The 20,548-nt window shown below is 40.2% G+C and overlaps 1 protein-coding gene across 1 annotated transcript; it reads right to left on the bottom strand.

Moving 5' to 3' along the window:
* Window positions 1–1,995: 1,995 nt before the first annotated feature.
* c22h9orf78 (chromosome 22 C9orf78 homolog) lies at window positions 1,996–20,045 on the bottom strand. The gene is made up of 9 exons (XM_072240294.1): window positions 19,858–20,045; window positions 18,107–18,166; window positions 14,152–14,203; window positions 11,909–11,979; window positions 10,966–11,046; window positions 8,616–8,813; window positions 7,622–7,758; window positions 4,921–5,019; window positions 1,996–2,685 (listed from the first exon to the last, which is right to left on the bottom strand). Exons 1-9 carry the CDS (start codon window positions 19,935–19,937, stop codon window positions 2,594–2,596), a joined length of 870 nt encoding a protein of 289 aa, XP_072096395.1. The 5' UTR covers window positions 19,938–20,045; the 3' UTR covers window positions 1,996–2,593.
* Window positions 20,046–20,548: the final 503 nt, after the last annotated feature.

The following is a 20,548-nucleotide window of genomic DNA, read 5'->3' as shown; positions in this document are numbered from 1 at the left end:
CTTTGCATTGTCTTGTATGATCTAAAGCAACTATTGCAATTTTATGGCACTTTGTGGACTATAACTGCACTATCCAATGATTAAAAACCTGTGATTGGAGGTCTAAAGATAGATCAGAATTCTTGACTGTACTCCTAATTAGATGATTCTTTGGTTCAAATTATATGAGGGGTAATTGATAAGTTCATGGCCTAAGGTAGAAGGAGTCAAGTTTAGAAAACCTAGCACATTTATTTTTCAACATAGTCCCCTCCTACATTTACACACTTAGTCCAGCAGTCGTGGGGCATACGGATCCCTTCTTTGTAGAAGTCGGCGTCTTGGACCTCCAGAAACTGGTCCACAGCAGGGGTGATTGATAGGTGTGTGGCCTAAGGTAGAAGGAGATGAGTTATACAGCTCTCATTGCATGCATGTGCAGTTCAACTCTGAGTGATTATGCAGAAAGTTTGGAATTAATGAGTTATCTTCTTCTACTTTAGGCCACAAACTTATCAATCATCCCTGCTGTGGACCACTTTCTGGAGGTCCAAGACGCCAACTTCTACAAAGAAGGGATCCGTATGCTCCACGACCGCTGGACTAAGTGTGTAAATGTAGGAGGGGACTATGTTGAAAAATAAACGTGCTAGGTTTTCTAAAATTGACTCCTTCCACCTTAAGGCACGAACTTATCAATCACCCCTCGTAGAGCACTTTAACTTAGTAACATTTGTTTAATTTTCAATACAGAAACTTGGGTGAAGTACATTTGGTCCAATGCAGGGTTGTGATTGGCTTGCTTGGTAGTGACTGCTGGAGAAACAGAAGTCTGGGATTGGGTGGGCAGATGGGAAGCCCTGGGAGTAAAGAAGAAAATGCTGAAATTACTCAGCAGGTCAGTCAACACCAAGGAAAGACAAATCATTGATGTTTTGGGTCAAATACCCTTCAGAACTGTGAAAGAGTTCGTTTTAGTTTGCAGAGAGGATGGGGAGGGATGACCAGGTTATCCAATATAGAGTGAGGTTAGGGCTGCCATTGTGATATGCTGTTGATGAAGCTGTTTGGCAGAATAGTTGATGAGGAAAGCTGGAGAGAACGCAAATGAAAGAACATTACTGGACATTGCCTTCACCATTCACCAGCCAGTGTAGATCAGGTGGGATGATTATCAGCTGGGAGAGAAGAGACATTTGGAGATAGTGATTATGGATTTAAAAAAGATAAGGATATATCAGAGTGAAAATAAGCCAGGATCTAGCAAAAGTATACTGGATCATTACTTGCAGGTAAGTCTACATCTGCACAGTGGGAAGTATTTTGATAAATTCATTCTACACTTTTCAATGCCATCAGATCTCTCCTAAATTGCAGCTCACAGAAACAAGTACAATGAACAACTATGATCAGTGTTAACAAAGTCTTGAACATGATTCTTCCGTTTTTTAAAGACCAGCATTTTCCTAAGCTGCCTTCAATAAACACCACCCCCCCCAGATCTCTCAATTCTTGTAACCCCTTTCACAAAGGTATCATACCGTTCTAAATGAAGGATTTTAATGTAACACTTACTGTTGGTTAGTTACTTTAATTCTAAAGTACTGTATTATTAGTTATTAACACCCCTTTTTATTGTACTGTGATTGATTATGCAAATAAGCAATTCAAACAAGTTGAGCAATTGGTCAATATCTGTATCCAACTGGACAATTTCTGTATTAAAATCCTTTGTTTAAACTTTGGAAAAGTTTAATGACAAGGGCCACGCTGTTCTCCTTGTGCATAATTAAATAAAGTGTGATTGAGGAATGAGTGCAAGTTTCAAAGACCAGTTAATCCGTGATGAAACTGGCAAAAGCCTTATGACCTAGTACTACATTTCATCTTCAAACTTGTTTTCCCCATGATATCTTGATGGATGTTGAGAACTCTACATATCATCTCTAATATACTTCTCCTAAATAAACTACCAATTGCACACACTAAAATAAAATTAAAAACATTTGTAGAAAATCAATGAACAAAAATTTATGTTGGATACATTTGCAACACAAAGATACAATCTAGAATAATTGTAATAATAATTCCCAACTTCGTAGTATTTTTTGTCAATATACAGTTTTGCAGATTAATAGAACTGGGGATTTCATTTAAAGAGATGAGATTTTTTAACCAGCTCCTACAAAAGTACAGAAGAATTGGAACAGAAAGAGAAACTGGCTCCTTGTGATTGTTGTGAGTTATCAGATGCCTTCAACTTTTACACAAAATTGGCACATGAACGAAAGTAGTTTAGTTCTTCTTGCTTCAATTTTCCCTGTTCCATCTGTGTATTCCACCAACCCCCTTCTCTCCCCCCCCCCAGTTTCCATGCCATTCACCTCCAATATAAAACAATGAAAATAGTTCAAAATAGTGAGATGAAAGAGTGTCCTTTTCTTCTGGATGTTTGTGATTTTGTGCCCATGATCATATCACAGTGTTCTGTGGTTTTCAACTTTCTTTGATGAATGTTGGGTAGGTTCACTCTTGAAAGGCAATACCTCTGGAGTTACATTGTCACTTGATCTATTTAAAATGCACTAACAGCAGAAGTAGTTTGAGCCACCCATCAGTATCTTCTGCTCATTTTCTTGAACTTTTCATAATGGTAATCATCTGTTGCCTTTTCATTTGAAGGACGCTTGCGATTTGGAGGAGATTCTGCATATGTAAAATAAATATTTTTAATAGCTGTGTTGTTTTAACATAGAAAATTCAGAATATAAAGTCAATGCAGTTGACCCACAATTACTCTTTAAGAAGATGGAACTTATTAATATCAGCATTTGAGCGACTTACTTTGAAGGACTCATACGGTGAGAAAAAAGCTCAGATAAGGATCAATTTCCCGCTGGTTTAACCCATTTGTATTAAGTACTTACTATGATAGCCAGTAAGATGTAGTGCAAAAGAGGACACATTTTAGAAAGAAATTTAAACCATTGCAGGAAAAGATCTGGGTGTAAATAAGAAGTCAGCTTTTGCTGGGTAATGTCAGCACATCTTCATGTAATGTCATTAGTTTTTGGTTGTTTTTACACAGCCCAGTGGAGGAGAACAGATTCCAGTGACAGATACACCAATTCCCTGGCCCTGACCGCCTCATTTTCACCATGGATAGCCAGCCCCTATACATTTACATCCCCAGCAAAAGGCCCTAAAGCTCTCCACTTCTTTCCCAATAAAAGTACCGATTCTCGTCGTTGGGTCTCACCGATACACAGGAAGCCACACTGGGAGCACCTGACACAGTATATGACCTCAACAGACTCACAGCTGAAGTGTCACCTCACCTGGAAGGACTGGGGTCCCGAATACCCTATGTAGATTGGGACACCCCTTTGCCGAGTACCTACGCTCCATCCACCAGAAGAAGCGGGATCTCCCAATGGCCACCCATTTAATTCCACTTCCCATTCCCATTCCGCTAAGTCAATCCATGGCCTCCTCTACTGTCGTGATGAGGCCACACTCAGGTTGGAGGAACAAGACCATACATTCTGGCTGGGTAGCTTCCAACCTGATGGCATGAACCTCAATTTCTCGAACTTCTAATAATACCCTCCCTTCACCATTCCCCATCCCCTTATTCCTCTCTCAACTCATCTCCTTGCCTGTCCATCTCCTCCCTTTGGTGCTCCTACCCCCTTTTCTTCCTTCCATGGCCTTCTGTACTCTCTTATCAGACTCCCCTCTTCTCCAGCCCTGTATCTCTTTCACCAATCAACTTCCCAGCTCTTTACTTCACCCCTCCCCCTCTCAGTTTCATCCATCACCTTGTGTTTCTCTCTCCCCTCCCCCACCTTTTAAATCTACTCATCTTTTTTTCTCCAGTTCTGCTGAGGGTCTCGGCCCAAAACGCCGACTATATCTTCCCCCCCATCGACGCTGCCTGGCCTGCTGAGTTTCTCCAGCAGTTTGTGTGTGTTGCTTGGATGTCCAGCATCTGCAGATTTCTCGTCTGTGATTGTAACATTGCCTTTTGGCATGCATTTTCTACCTCTTGTCGTAACTTATAGACCACATCGTTACTACTGTTTGGGGGGGGGGGCCTGTATACAACTCCCATCAGGTTCTTTTTACCCTTGCAGTTCCTTAGCTCTATCCACAACGATTCAACACCTTCTGCCCCATGTCACCTCTTTCTACTGATTTGATTTCTCTTTTTCTTACCAGTCGAGTAACACCATCCCCTCTGCCTTCCTGCCTGTCCTTTCGATACAATGTGTATCCTTGGACATTAAGCTCCCAGCTATAATCTCCTTTCAATGATTCAGTGATGCCTACAACATCATACATGCCAATCTGTAACAACCACAAGTTCATCGACCTTATTCCGTATACTTTGCACATTCAAATATTACACCTTCAGTCCTGTATTCACCCTTTTCAATTTTGTCCGCCTTTTACCCTGTTGACTGCAATTTTGCCCTATCGTCAGCCTCTCTCGCTAGGAGTCTCACTATATATTGCCTCTGTAAACAATCATCTTCAGCACTATCACTCTGGTTCCCCATCACCCTGCCAAGTTAGTTAAGACGCGCCCAAACAACTGTAGCCAAGCCGCCCGCAACGATATTGGATCCCATAAACATGAGGAATTCTGCAGATGCTGGAAATTCAAGCAACACACATCGAAGTTGCTGGTGAATGCAGCAGGCCAGACAGCATCTCTAGGAAGAGGTACAGTCGACGTTTCGGGCCGAGTCATCTTCGTCAGGACAGAATGGCCACAGGTGTACTGTGCACTGCCTGTGCATTTCCCCTCCTTCTCCTGACAGTCACCCAGTGACTTGTGCCCAACTTAATTACACTATATTAATTTGCAAACTATTAGAATTTTACTTTGTTGTTGAAATCTACCGGCATGCTAGTACTAAGAAAAATACTACTTACGTTCAGGTTCTGGTTTATCAGTGTCTCCTACTCTCAAAGGCCGAGGTTTGGCTTCCTCTTTATTCCGTTTTGCAGGTGCATGCAATTCCTCTCGGTAGACTACAGAAGAACAAAACAGCAATTCCTCACTTTCCGAAAGCAATTTCATACAGTTTTAAAACTTGGTATGAACATGCCAATCCTCTACATCCACAACAAAATCTAGAACCAGGTGTCTGTTCTCAGTAATTATGGAAAGCAAGTTTTTCCACACCAGTAAAGAAAAAATAATTTTTCACAACTAAACTTCTTATTCCATGACTGCCATGACAGACTGGGTCTGCCACAAGTAATTTCTTCCCACCCCCTAACCCCCGTAGCCCCATAATTCTCATTATCCTGTCTGGTTGTGCTAACGTTATGTTTATCAGGTGCACACACCAGGCTAACATGCAGCCCTTTGTTTCCAGGACAGTGGCATTCTTTGATGCGTCCTGTTTGTTGTTGCTTTCAGTTTCAGGGAGGGGACCCAACTGATGGTGGGGTGTCTTAAAAAGTACCTGTTTGTAGTGGCACATTCTGTGCTGGTTCTGTAGAAGAGTTAATTTTTGGGGATAGGGAGAGAGCTGGCTCCTGAAAAATAGTTAGTTATTAATTGATTTTGGTTATGCAATGTCATTGTGATCTTATTGCAATCAGATTTGTGATTGTGAAGAAGGATGTGAATTCCTGTATTTTGGTTTTTGTGTAATTGTTCAGGCTCATGGTGACAACACCCCCCGCACTTCCAAGGAATCTTTTTCTCCTAGAGTAAGGAGATTCCCACTTAAAGGTTCTTTTTGGTGTAAATGGGAAGGGGAGAGGGGGCACGGTAAGGTGACGTTTATTACTTCAAACTGATGTTTTGGAGCTGTAGTCCTAAAGGTCTGACGGTACATATCTGCATTTTCTCTTTTTTCATTTTTGTTATTTTATCATTTTTTGCACTGCAAATATTTTACCTCTGGCACATCATAAACACTTTTGACTGAATGAGCTACTGTGGCCTGCTGGCTGATTTCTAAAGTCCCCATCTTCATAAGGACACGCGACCCTCACCAAAACCCAACGGTGCGACAACTGCCCAAGAGGGATTGCATGAAGTTGCGCTTGGTTATACCGGACCAATGAAATTGGCATGCAGAAAATTAAAGGTGGTCCATCATGTTTGTTTCATAGCAATGATAACTGGAACATTGTTAATGACACATCTCCCTCATTCCCTGCAGCCTTATAATCTCCTGGGAGAGACAAAACAAAAGCAAAAAGGAAAAACGACTTAGAAAAGTTCTCTAATTTCCTCCGAATGGGAGTAGGCTTTCACAATGTAGTAAATTAATTAAATGAATTATAGAGCATTTTGAGGGAGTAGTTGGTATGATGGCATCCTTTCATAAATTCAGGAGCCCCTCACATACGAGATTACTTATGAATTCAGTTACATAAAATAATTGCATTATTGGACTTCACCTGAGCATTGTGGCACTATCTTGTCACAGGAGATTACCATGGATTCAAGAAAGTTTAAGAAATACCTTGGAAGTACAGCAGCTTCACTGAATGTAAAATGACACTGTGCACAAATAACAGTGGTGACAAGATTGCTGGGTAGGCTGCCAAGAAAGTTCCCTGCTTTTCACATTCTAGCATGAAATATTTGACCTTACACCCCAAAAAAGTAACTGATCTTTGATGTCTTTGCTAATATGAGAGGTATAAATTTAACGTGTTTGGAGAAAAGTATAGGGGAGGGATGTCAGTGGTAGTTTTTTTTATATATACAGAGAGTGGTAGGTGCATGGAAAGTGCTGCCAGCGGAAGAGGTAGAAGCAGATACATTAGGGAAAGTGAAAAGACTCTTCCATAAGCACAATGATGAAAGAAAAATTGAGGGCTACGTGGCAGGGAAAGGTTAGATTGACCTTAGAGTAAGTTAAAGGGTTAGCACCACATAATAGGCCAAAGGTTTTGTACTGTGCTCTAACGTTCTATGTTCTATGCTTATCAACTTCAGCGGTGCAGAGAAGGTTAGTTAATTTTAGTAGCCTCTCCTGAGTTAGAAAATACAAACCAAAGCAACACGGCAGCTTCTGTCTATAAACTCCTGCCATAGTTCACCAGAATTAGCAAGTTGAGTTCCAATGCTTCCTGTTCTACTGGTTACTCAAAATGAACAAGTGCTGGAATTGTACAGGAGTCCAAAACAATTCACAACACACGTTCTGCTTTGTCAATAGTAGGTCACAGTAATTTAATCTTTAGGCACTTGTCAGCCTTCTTTCTGGTCTCCTGCTGTTTTATCTTGAACAACAAAAATGTCTCCCTTTCCAAAAGAAAGAGTCAACTACAAATATTGTTTATGGCCAGGACTCAAACCACCAACTTTTATCTAATGCCACCTCGCTTCAAGTCAATTATCCTTTCCACACCATCATAACTCTCTCAAAGTCACTGACAGTCATTGTACTAAAATGCGCTCTTCACAGATACTACCTGACCTGTTGTGTATTTCCCATCATTTCTGATTTTATTTTAGTTTTTTCTACATCCAAAAATATTCTTACTTTTTGCTTTATATCTAAACTGAAGATGCTTGACCCTAGAGACAGTTACACAGGAAACAACTCACAAGATTATAATTTTTTTAGCAACAGTCATGAAAAGCATTGTTTATGCTACTTACACCGGTTATGCTGGACATAATTTACTGCAATATTTGTGGGTACAAAGGAGGTGCTGTTATCTTTTTTTTTGTTGCGTTGTTCAGCCAGGAGCTGGGCTTTTGCCTCTTCAGTGCTGATAATATTCTTTATTTTTGCACTTAAAAATAAAAATGATAATTTGTGAAAAAATAAGTACTGCAGTAGGTGAAGCCCTGAAATGCAGCGACTGAAGAATGACAGAAGCTATTTCAAAAGGGAATTGGATGAATACTTGAAGGAGACAGATTTTCAGGACAATGACGAAAGCACAGTGAAGTAAATTCTGACTGCCCAAGCATACACAATGGCTTGAATGATCTCCCATTTTTTCTACAGCATTAATGCTGCAGACATTCTTTGTAAATATAGCTACAACTAAATATTACTGGTTAAATTAAGGTATTTTTCTCTCTATAAAGTACACAGAAAATCATTTTGTGCAAAACGCAAAATTCAATTACAAAGGACCACACTTCAGATTAGGAATAACATATTCTAGAGAAAATTCAGCCAAGAATTTATTAAAAAGATCTTATGGTAACTGAATGGATAGAGTAGATGGATTAATCTATTCCTTTTCGAAAACTGGGCTCCACCGCTATATACATGTTTACAGGAATCTCATTGGCAAGATATTGAAAGTTAAATCCCTTATGATTTCCAGAGTCAATCGTCAAGTTCAGGGCAGAATTACAGCAAGCAGGAGTTAATTTAATAAGTCCATTTAAAATAGAATCTCCAAAAACCACAGAATAGCCTCTCAATCCAACGTCTGCAATATGTTCATTAACTGGTGAAATTTTTATCCTGCCTTTGATAAATTCTATAGTTTACATCAGTTAATATGATTATTGTAGACAACCCATGTAGGTCCATGAGTCAGAATAGTTCTCCAGATTAAGATCATTATGTAATTGAAACCACTCTATGCAGAATTTTCAAAAGCTTCTTTAGAAGGATAAATTCAACACTTACTCAATGCCTAGATCAACCTCCGGAATGCCACTTAGCATCTGATTGGATAACATTTCTTCTGTCCGCTTGGCGGAAGAAATGTTAATGTTGTCAGGCAATTCATAGAGCTGGTCTTCTGGATTTTTGACCTTTGTCTTCTGTTCCTCATTCTCTAGGATTCCCTTCCTCCTCTTCAATTCTGTCTCAATATACTTCATCCTAAGACAGAACAAGTGGTCAAAACATTAGTGAATGGGGATGCTTAGTAAGAAACATCAGGTTGAGAACTTAAGGTTCTTACTGTTCTGAGTTAAGAAATTAGAAGGAAATAAGTTCCATCTATTGGAGAATTTATATAGCAGGAAACAGCAATATGGCAGGCAATGTATTTTTCCTCATTATTTTTAATATTAAATGGGATGCAAGGCATTTAGAGCTTTACTTGGACAATACAATAGTCTTGTGGAGAGACTAAACAGCTCATTCAACAGAGATGATGGTGAAATTTAAAAGAGATTCAAAACTATGGAGGGTTTTGATATAGTCAGGAGAAAATGGTTTCCACCAGCAGTTGTCAATATTCTGAAGTCAGGGATTTAAAGTAATTTTGTTTTCTTTTAAAAATTAAAGGTTATGACTTGGAATTCACAGACTAAAGTATAAGGAAGCAGAGCTAATAATTTACAAGAGGGAACTGGATAAATGTTTGAAATAATTGCAGGACAAGGGGGAAAGAGCACCAAAGGCATGATGATTTTATAATTAAGGATAATGGGATATTACTTCCCTCCCCAAAATCAGTTACAATATTGCAGCCTCAAGTCTCTCCAGGTATGATTTGAAGCTTGAGGAATGATTCTCAGTGACGACATTAAGAACATAGCACACTACTGCAGAGTACAGGCCCTTCGGCCCATGATGTTGTGCTGACCCTTTAACCTACTCTAAGCTCAATCGTCCCTCCTACATAGCTCTCCATTTTTCTACCATCCACGTGCCTATATAAGAATCTTTCAAATGTGTTCTGTGTTCTATGTTGCCTCATCTGTTCTCATCAAAAGACACATTTATTGGTTCAGGAAGTTCAAATTTTGGAGGATGACCTTTAACCTCAGAGCACCTTCCTGCAACACCATTTGTTTGGACGTCTTGGAGGATCTTTCCTGGGCCCAACACATTGACATAATCACAAAGAAAGCACATCAGAGGCTCTGCTGCAATAGGAGTTTGAGGACATTTGGAACATCACCGAAGACTGGTGCAAATTTCTGTAGCTTTTGGGCTGAGAGGCTTCCGATTGGTTGCGTCACTGCCCGGAAAGGGGACTCCAATGCACAGGATCACAAAAGACTACAGAGGGTTGTGGACTCAGCGAACTCCATCATGGGCACAACCCTCCCCAACCATCAAGGAATTCTTCAAGAGGCAGCACCCCAAGAAGGCAGCTCCATCTCTAAAAACCCTCACCATCTGGACGTGCCCTCCTCTCATTACTACTGTTATGGAGGAGGTACAGGAGCTCAAAGACACTGATTTAGGAACAGCTTTTTCCCCTCCACCATCAGATTTCTGAACAGTCCATGAAACCATGAACACTATCTCATTCTTCTGTCTTTTCACACTATTTATTTATAGCAATGTTAAGTCTTTATACCGTACTGCTGACACAAGACAAACAAGTTTCATATCCTATCACTCAGTGATAATAAACTTGGGTAACACACGCACAAAATGCTTTGCACGAGTTAAAGAGCAATGCAATCTATAAACAATCATTCTGATCAGCTTCTTGTAATTGCCTCCCAAACTGAACTCCCTTAAGAGTGCAGGTCTTTTTAAAATCTACAATCTGTTCAAAGTAATAGACTCCTGGAATTTCTCACCACAAATGAAATGCACATTACTAGAGATAACAAACTTCATCCAGTCCAAAAGATAGTTCACCAACCAACATGTCTGGTGTAGTTTTGTTTTATACTGAAGCAAACAAGCATTGAACTAGAAGGACAATTGAGGATGATATTGCATGAGCCTCAGGTATCCTCAGGTCAACACAAGGGTCCGGTACACAAGAGATTCTGCAGACGTTGGAAATCTTGAGCAACACACACAAAATGCTAGAGGAACACCGGTCAGGCAGCATCTATGGAGGGAAATTAACAATTGACGTTTCAGGCTAGGACTGTTCAACAGGACCCATAAAATCCCGTAACAATAACGCTATGTTTCCCCCACAGATGCTTCCTAACCTTCTGTGTGTTTCCAGTATCCTCTGTTTTCGTTCATATTCTCAACATATGCAATTTTTTTTACTTTGAGGAAAAAGGCTATTTTTGCATTTCAAAACAGTATCTCACGAGGCCAAACATACATGTCAGCATCCTCATCACGTCTATTTGTCTCCACTGAAAACGATGTGCCCAAGTTCAAGTCTGTGTCTTCCTCCTCGATCCTGGAAAAGAAGAGTGCAATTCTTCAGTTTCTCAGAAACAAAATACTCCTGAAATACTAGCTTATCCAACAGATTAATCATGATTCGGCTTGAGATCTGTGTTGGCATTTCTGCATCTCATGGCACAGTACCAAGACTGTGGAGAGTTTGTAATGGTAATAATGCCTGCACCTTATTCCAAGGACCGGTCGATTGCTCTTAATGATGAAAGAGGGCAAATGGAGCCACGCTGAACTTAAAGGGAAAGTGTCAAACAGAACCAAGTGAGGCAAATGCTAAACCAAGCATTCCGATACCAGATAATCTGAGTTTTATTCGACATTCTTTTCTCAGATACAATTCAAATGAACAAAACTTCTGTTTCATGTACTTTGCATCACTTTTTGCCATTTAGGTGAAGGAATGAAATGAAAAATATAAACAATATGATAAGCAGATATGATAGGGTCTTTTAAGAGTCTTTTGGCTAGGTACATGGAACTTAGAAAAATAGAGGGCTATGGGTAAGCCCAGTAATTTCAAAGGTAGGGACATGTTCGGTACAACTTTGTGGGCCGAAGGGCCTGTATTGTATTGTAGGTTTTCTATGTTTCTAATAAGTAAAACTGCATGTTCTTTTATACCACAAAAACAATATTGATTACATCCAATATGTAAATGTACAGCTGAATATGACGAAGAGTATAGTTATGTGACTGCTATTTACTATTACAAAACTGCCACAGGCTTTATTGGACCTTAAGTATATATTTATTAAAATTATTAATGGTGTGAGCACAATAGGCTGAAGGACTTATTTCTGTGCTGTACTATTTTGTATGATAATGAAATGAACAAATAAATAGTTTTTCTAATTCCCCACCTTTCTCGCTTTCGGTCCTTTATTATCTTCATATCAATCATACCACCTGTCTTCAGTTTGAAAGGATCATCCTACCCAAAAGAAAAGCAAAACAGTTGCAAGATTCCTTCACAGCAATCAGACAAGTTAACCTAGCTCAGTGAGATATTACAGCAATCACAGTGATTTGGTCATTTGTATTTATACATATCATTTGGGAAAACAATAACTGCTCTATACAAGAGGTAGGCAATAGTGCTGACCTCAAGGATGTGCACCTAGCCCATTGCTGTACTCTACACCGAGTGTGTGGTTACGCACAGCTGAAATACCCCATCTAATAATGCGGAGATGACACAACTGTTGTGGAAGAATCTCAAATGGTGATTATGAGGTGAGATTGAGTGTTGTCACAACAACAACCTCGCACTCAATGCCAGTCAGACGAAGGAACTGACTGTGAATTTCAAGAAGGGGAATTTGGGAGAACACACACCAGTCCTCAGTAGTAGAAAGGGTGAGCAGTTTCAAATTCCCAGGTGTCAACAAATCTGAAGATCTAACCTGGGCTCAACACATTGATAACATTATGAAGAAGGCACACCAGTGGCTATATTTCTTTGGAAGTTTGAAGAGATATGGTACAGTATGATGCAAAAGTCTAAGGCACCTATATATAGCTAGGGTGCCTAAGATTTTTGCACAGTACTGTATTAGTTTTATGTGTCACACTGTACTGCTTCTGCAAAAAAAATTCATGTCATATGTGAATGATAATAAACCTGATTCTGATACGGGTCTCTATTGTGGACTGAGAGTGGGAAGGGGGCAGAGAGAGGGGAATCATGGTTGGCAAAAGGGGAAAGGAGAGGAGAGGCAATGGGAAGAACCAGAGAGACATTCTGTAATGATCAACAGACCAATTGTTTGGAATCAAAGGACCTAGCATGATGCCTCAGGAATAGGTGCATCTGCACTCATGCCACCCCCTGCCCCTGGCACTCCTCTCCTGCCACCTGTCCCACAACTCTCCTGTGGCACTCCTCGCCATTCCCAACATCTTTTGCCCCTGCCAGATTTACAAACCCCTTCTCCTCTCCACATTGATGAATATAGTACTGTGCAAAGGTCTTGGGCACCCTAGCTAGCTGTACCATGGAGAGCATTCCGAAAGGTTACATCACCATCTGGTGTAAAGGTGCCAACGCACAGGATTGGAAAAAGCTGCAAAGGGCTTTAAACTAAGCCGGCTACATCATGGTCACAAGCCTCCCTGCCATTGAGCACATCTTCAAAAGGGACACTCAAAATGGTGGCATCCATCATTCAGGACCCCTCACACCACCATCCAGGACATGCCCTCTTCTCATTGCTACCATCAGGGAGGAGGCACAGGAGCCTGAAGACACATTCAAATTTTTAGAAACTCCACCATCAGATTTCTGAACAGTTCATGAACCCATGAGCACTACCTCAGTATTTTACTCTCGTTTTCCATTACTTTTTTGTATTTCTTTTTGCAACAGTATTTTTAATGTACTGCACTATACTGCTGCCGCAAAACCACAAATTACACCACGCATGTCCATGATATTAAACCTAATTCTGCGAAGGAGACTGGGAGGGAAACTGTAAGCATGGATTCAGGCTCAAGTCTTGAGGGTAATTTTGAAGTATGGATGGAAAACGAAACTCATGTAACATCTATTTGTCAAACATTATACAGTCATCAAGGCAGATGGCAGAACGACTCACAAGTCAACTGTTAATCTTCAGACTGACCTATTGCCAGCTGTGTAAACAACCAAATATGATGATGTATTTACAAATGAAGTTTAATGATGGGTGAAATACTTGATATATCTGCCCTTGGCTGAAGTTATTGCAGCACAAGAACATAATTCAAAGGGCCATTAGCCTTCGTATTATTTCAACTGCAGCTTACTGTCCAATAACTCCCACAAGTGAATTAGTGATTATGTAAAGGTGTAAGATTTTCACGATCATGAGGAGAAAACAGTGAAGGCTTTACCTGGATGACTCTGTCAAAGAGCTGGCCCAAGAACAACAGAATGAATGTCCTTCCCCTGTGCACTATCACTCTATGACTGTATACACAGTAAGAACTGTGGCAGTGCATTTTTGGTAGTGTTAACTAAACCACTGGCCATCTCCAAGGCTTGAAATTTATATTTTGCTTCATGTTCCTAAACACAAGAGTCCAATTAGCTGAACTGACATTGACAAACACTGCAATAACTTACCACATTTGAAGTTTCTTCCGGTACTTGCTCCCCAACCAGCAGGGCGGCAGCACTGTAACAAGCACAGAAAAAGGGTTTGTTTAAGGCAGACTGGCCTCTTTTTTTTAAAGAAATACAGCACGGTAACTGGCCCTTCCAGCCCACGAAACCACGCCGCCCAATTACACCCATGTGACAATTAACCTATTAACCCCTATGTCTTCAGAATGTGGGGGATAAAAACGGAATATTCAGAGGAAACCCACATGCTTACGGGGAGAACGTACAAACTCCTTATAGGCAGCAGTGGGAATTGAACCTGGATCGTTGGCATTGTAACAGTATTATGCTAACCACTATGCTACCATGGCCCCCCACCCCGCCCCCAACAATTTTCAAAGCAGCTCTTTTGTCTCTTCTTGGTGCTCACTTCTGATGGAACCTCAAAACTGGAAACTCACTACAGGAATCAGAATCACTGAATCTTTTAAACCTTGCTCTGTGAATGATCCACATAAGCTCCCTGTTATCAATTTTAAAACGAACAACACATCATTGATTGTAAAACGGTTACTATTGCATTCTTTCTTAATAATAATTAACTTATAAAAGTGTAGCCTTCATATATCTAAGGTGTCAGTTGATCTTGCATTAAGTTGCTTTGCTACATTAGGATGTTAGAACATTAGGAGTTCTTAGATGAAAAAAAAACAAACCATGGATCTTCAAATTCCTCTTGTACCATCCAAACAAGTTAAAACAATAACTGAGTTGCTGTCTAATTTTCGCAATCAACCTCCATTAACTTGTCTACAAACAGTCCAGACAAAGATACCGAGATGCTTTAGGAGCACAGGTCCAAATTCTACCTATGCATACTACACTTACCAGCTCTTGTCTTAAGTCACCCACTACTTCATCTTAAGACGTTATTTTCTGAAGGAAATATATTTAATTTGCATTTGAGAGATTTCATAATTTAAGTAGGAAGGCTGTTCCACAAATTGACCTCTTCCTTAAATTTTGTTTTTCTCTTTAGTATACTAAACATTATTACATCACATCCTGATCTTCTCTTTCTCAGTGCCCAGTTTGATAAATTACCTCTTCCTAAACCTCCATCCTTTAGGCTAATCTGCACTCTTCAATGCCTCAATTTAATTTTCTGAGACAAGAACTTCCTCTGCACCGAATTTTGCCACCTGCCTGTCAATTTATTTTACTTATCTGAGTTCACGGGACGTGGATGTTGTTAGTATGGTTAGTATCCATTGCCTGTACCTGGTTGTCTGTAAGACCATAAGACAAAGAGGCAGAATTAGGCCATTCAAGCCACCAAGTCTGTTCTGCCATTCGATCACAGTTGATTTACTTAACATTTCAACCTCATTCTCCTGCCTTCTCTCTGTAACCTTTGATGCATTTACTAATCAAGAACCTATCACACTCCACTTTAAATAGATCCAACGATTTGGCTTCCACAGCCATCTGCGGCAATGAGTTCCACAGATTCACCATGCTCTAGCTAAAGAAATTTCTCATCTCTGTTCTAAAGGCCGTCATTCTATTCTGAGGCTGTACCCTCTTATTGGAAATATTCTCTCCATATCGAATCTATCTTGGCCTTTCAATATTCGATAGGCTTCAATGAGATCACACCCCCCACACACCAATTCCTCTGAACTCCGGCAAGTACAGGCCCAGAGTAATCAAATCCTCCTCGTACAGTAACCCTTTCAATCCCGGAATCATTCTCATGAACACTTCTGAACCCTCTCTAATGCCAGTACATCCTTTCTTAAACAAGGAGCCCAAAACCCACATTGGGTGTCCTGAGAAATGGTTTAGAAAAGCAACCGCTGAAGATTTGTAAATTGTCAGTTTATAGTCATCATGAATGGTCAAGGCTATTTTAAATTGCAAATGTATTTCATTGCATGATTTTACTTAGCTACTGGTCCAGTAGCTTAACCTCAAAGCTACTCTACACCCCATGTTTAAATACACCACTATCTTATCTGGTTCAACTTCAATAATTTAGCTCAAGCTTATTCTGCCATCTGTGACTATTCAGCTGTTGTATTTGTGCATCTGATTTCAGATCATTCACAAAAAAAAATTAAAAGAGCTCCCAAAAGAGACAGTAGATAACATTCTTGGAGGCAGACAATCATTCTGTCAATTATATATGCAATATTTTAATCCTAGTTTCTTTATTTTCAGCAACAGCCCTTCCAGAGATTCTAATTCAAAGGCTTCATGCAAATCCTTCTACACCTTGTTCACTGATTTCCTTGATAATTGCAGGAAACTTTACTCATGTTAACCTGCAAGAGATTCTACCCAAATTGCACCAACATCTCACCACAGTCCCTAGGGGAACAAACAGACTGGACCATGTTTATACAAACAGACGCTGTACTTACAAAATCATCCCATGCCTCATACTGGGCTCTCTAACCATATCTTTGTATTGTTAATCCCAGCATACTGAACGCTACTGAAAATGGAGAAACCAATCAAGAGGATCATCACTATATGGCCTAATGAGGCAATCTCTATACTCCAGGACTGTTTTAAACAGACTAATTGGCAGATGTTCAAGGAGGCCACCACAAATTGAGAAGACAAAAGTTTTGAGGAATATGACTCAACGGCTACGCCAATAAGTGTGTTGACGACATTGGCACCTCAAGCAGAAGCCATGGCTGAACGCAGAGATGCACTCCCTACCAAAAGTCTGGGATGCTGCCTTCAGGTCCAGTGACAGAACAGTTCCCAGAGCAGCCAGGAGGAACCTCATCTTAGGCACCAAGAGGGTAAAGGCCATCCACGCATAAAAATTCAGGAACATCTGTCTGATAACGATCACCAGCATATGTGGTTGGGCATCAAAGGCATTACAGACTACACAAGACAAAACAGTGCTGACTGTACCAGTGATGCCTCCCTCTCTGACACTCTAAACAACTTTGACGCACAATTCAAGGCACGAAACACAATGACAACCATGAAAGCTACTCCTCCCAGGTGTGCTGCCATGTCTGTAATTTTATGAGTTGGTAACGTGGTCCTCAGGAAGGCGGAGTCAAGGGAATATGCACCAGTCCTCAACAAGGGATCAGCAGTGGAAAGGGTGAGCAATTTCAAGTTCCTGGATGTCAGTATTTTTAAAGATCTATCCTGGGCCCAACATATTGATGCAATTACAAACAAGGCAATTGAGTGGCTATATTTCATTAGAAGTTTGAAGAGATCCAACAGCTCTAGCAAATTCCTACAGATGTACTGTGGAGAGCATTCTAACAGGCTGCATCACCGTCTGGTATGGAGGGGTCACTGCACAGGATCAGAAAGAGCTGCAGAAGGGTGCAAACTCAGCCTGCTCCACCATGGGCACTAGCCTCCCAGCATCGAGGACATCTTCTAAAGGTGAAGCCTCATAAAAGCTGTATCCATCATTGAGGATCTACACAGGAACAGCTTCTTCCTCTCCCTCCGCCATCAGATTTCTTAATGGACAATGGAACAACCCATGAACACAACCTCGCTACTATTTTTGTTCTCTTTTTGAACTATATAGTTTTTGAAAATGTTTGCACTGTACCACTGCCACAAAGCAAAAAGTTTCATGACATATGACAGTGATATTAAACCTGACTGGTATTTTCTGAAATACAGAGTTCTTCCTCACCCTAACCACCCCCATCCCCAGACATATTTCAACCTCAAAAGGCCCACTTTCTCATGACCTAGCAAACAGTTAAAAACTGATCTCTTAAAATCAGGCTATTTATTATGTGTTTTGGTGCCCTCCTTATCTTTGTTTTAATTTCAATAAGTAATCATATTACAATCACATGCACTTAATGCCTCACCCACCTTTGTAGTTAGAGCCAAGGCTGTGATTTGGTACACACAGCACACTTTGTTCGTAATGCTCAAATGCTTGTACTACATCATGTGAAGAACCTACCTCACTCCATTTTGTCTTTTCCTCAAACTCTGAATTTCTTTCAGTTCATCAAGTTTTGACCTAGGAAACAATGTTTTTAATACAAAAGAAAATAAACAAAAGTGCACAAAATATGAAGGAAGCATAGGTATTGTGTTTGTATATCAATCAGAATGATTATTTAATTGAGGTATCAGAAAAGGCACAAAAATAAATAAACAACAGGCAATATAATCCAGCCATCATATTCCCATAATTCATTCTAAAGCAGGAGAGAGAATTAACGTGACAATCCTTATTGACTGACAATATTACTCTGTGTCACTGAAGGATAACAACAACTACAACTTGTATTTATATAGTCTTTACAGTTGAATGGTAGGACTACTGAATTTATGGAGCAAACACCACCTACAAATTCCATCCAATTACTGAATGGACATTGAACCGGATACACATATACCTACTGTAATTAATAGTATTATTATGCAAACTCAGCCATCTCCTCCATGGGCACTAGCCTCGCAGCATCGAGGACATCTTCAAAAGGGTGATGCCTCATAAAGGCTGTATTGTACAGCTGCCGCAAAGACAACTAATTTCATGGCATATGCCGGTGATATTGAACCTGATTCTGATTCTGAAGGAAAGCTCAGTAATATAAAAGATTATAAAAATGGGGAAACGAAAGGGTCCAAATACAATGTGAGAGTTGAAAAACCACGAGCAAATGCCTGGTCAGTAAAAACAGAAGGGTTGACAGCATTGGGTACAAATTAGGACACTGGCACCAGAGTCCAAAGCTTATTCTGGAGTCATTTATAACACTGCGTTTGCAAATAGACTGGCTTATTCAGACGTTTACCAGGAGACTGATGGGAAATGAGTTTATGGCTTGTGGCTGGAGCAGAAGGGTTGAAACATGAATGATACCCAAGAGATTGCAGAATCTGGAACAACAAACCATCTGCTGGATGGACTCAGAAGGGAAATAGTTGATAACCCAGGTCAAGACCCGTCTTCTGGAGTGCTTTCACTTACTCGATGTTACCACCATGTGGCACTGTAGCTTTATTTTCATTAAAAAGTACCACTATCACACTTGCCTGTCCAAATCAATTTAGGACACAATTGATTTATCTGTATTTACATTCCATTTCATTTTTAAGTTACACTAATTTATCGGAAGTGTTGATGCTGGGTCAAACCTGTCACTTTCTCAGAACATGAAAAAAAACTAAATAAAACTGCAGGCACGATGTGAAAGAAACTTGTAATCATTGATGAGGCCTAACTGTGACTGTATTTTTGACTCTGAATCCCTCCTTTAAAAGATCTACCGTGGCCTAACCAATAAATGAGAAACTGAGAAACCAGAAAATTGATATTTTCTTTTTCTCAAAGAAAATTAACGAGCCAGGGGTTTGGGGCAGAAAGCGCAAAATATTAACGATTACAGAGCGAATACGCTCCCGTACTTACTACGTCTGAATAACCATTAAACAATGACAGAATTATCAACATCAGGTGTCTTTCCTAGTTTTTCCAAGTTGAAGGATATTTTAATGGAGGATGAAGTGAGGGGGAAGTTATATTTAAATCAGAGGATTATTTTAGGTACTTTGAAGCTTTAGTCTACGAGAGATCCTTCATTTATTATTCCCACCAAACAAGGTTCATAAATGAGATTGCGTGCATTAAACAACATTTAGCTGACAGTCTGGCCATGGGCTGACTTATCTTCTGTTGACCATCGAAGCTCCGGTTCTCACCTGACTTCCACCACCCGCTGCTCGTCTTCCTCGTCTGACTCCTCCTCTCGCCTCCTCCTGTAACTTTTCCCCGCCGGCATCCCTTACTGATTCAAGATTAATATTTTATTATAACAAAATGTTTCGTCTTTCTACTCTAGACTACTCTGCGTATTTACAACGGGAAGGTTCCGGCAGTCGGACGCATTTCCGGCTTGCGCGAATAACTTCCTGTACAAATCGGACTACATTACCCACAAAGCAGTAGGGAAGATGACCCCTGGAGCAAAATATTTTGACATAGGAGTACTGGACTTCAAGTTGTGCACAGCCTAGTTTCACATCTTTTTGAGAACACATAACTCTAAACAAGACAAAATTTTTAAGTGTAATTACTGATGTAATAGAGAAACCAACTGGTGCACAGCAAGTTCATACAGTTCGCGATGTCATGTCATCTGTTTTTTGTTTTGCTGAATGAAGGACAAATACTTCTGGGAACCTGAGTCTCTCCCTCTGCTTTTCAAAGTAGTGTCACTGGATCTTTCCTCTCACTGAAAGAAGAAACTAGCGTCTAATGTTCTTTTCCTCCTGAAAAACGGTATCTCTGACTGTAAATTATGTGCTCAGGAAAGCCCTACCGAAACTGCAAGGTGAATTTCAAAGAATTGGAGTAAGCTGCAGACAAGGCAGACATAACTGCAGAATAATA

The sequence above is a fragment of the Mobula birostris genome, chromosome 22, assembly GCF_030028105.1.
Source record: "Mobula birostris isolate sMobBir1 chromosome 22, sMobBir1.hap1, whole genome shotgun sequence".
Lineage (NCBI taxonomy): Eukaryota > Metazoa > Chordata > Chondrichthyes > Myliobatiformes > Myliobatidae > Mobula > Mobula birostris.
Note: the sequence above shows the minus strand (reverse complement) of the source record. Positions and strands in the feature narration are given on the sequence as shown.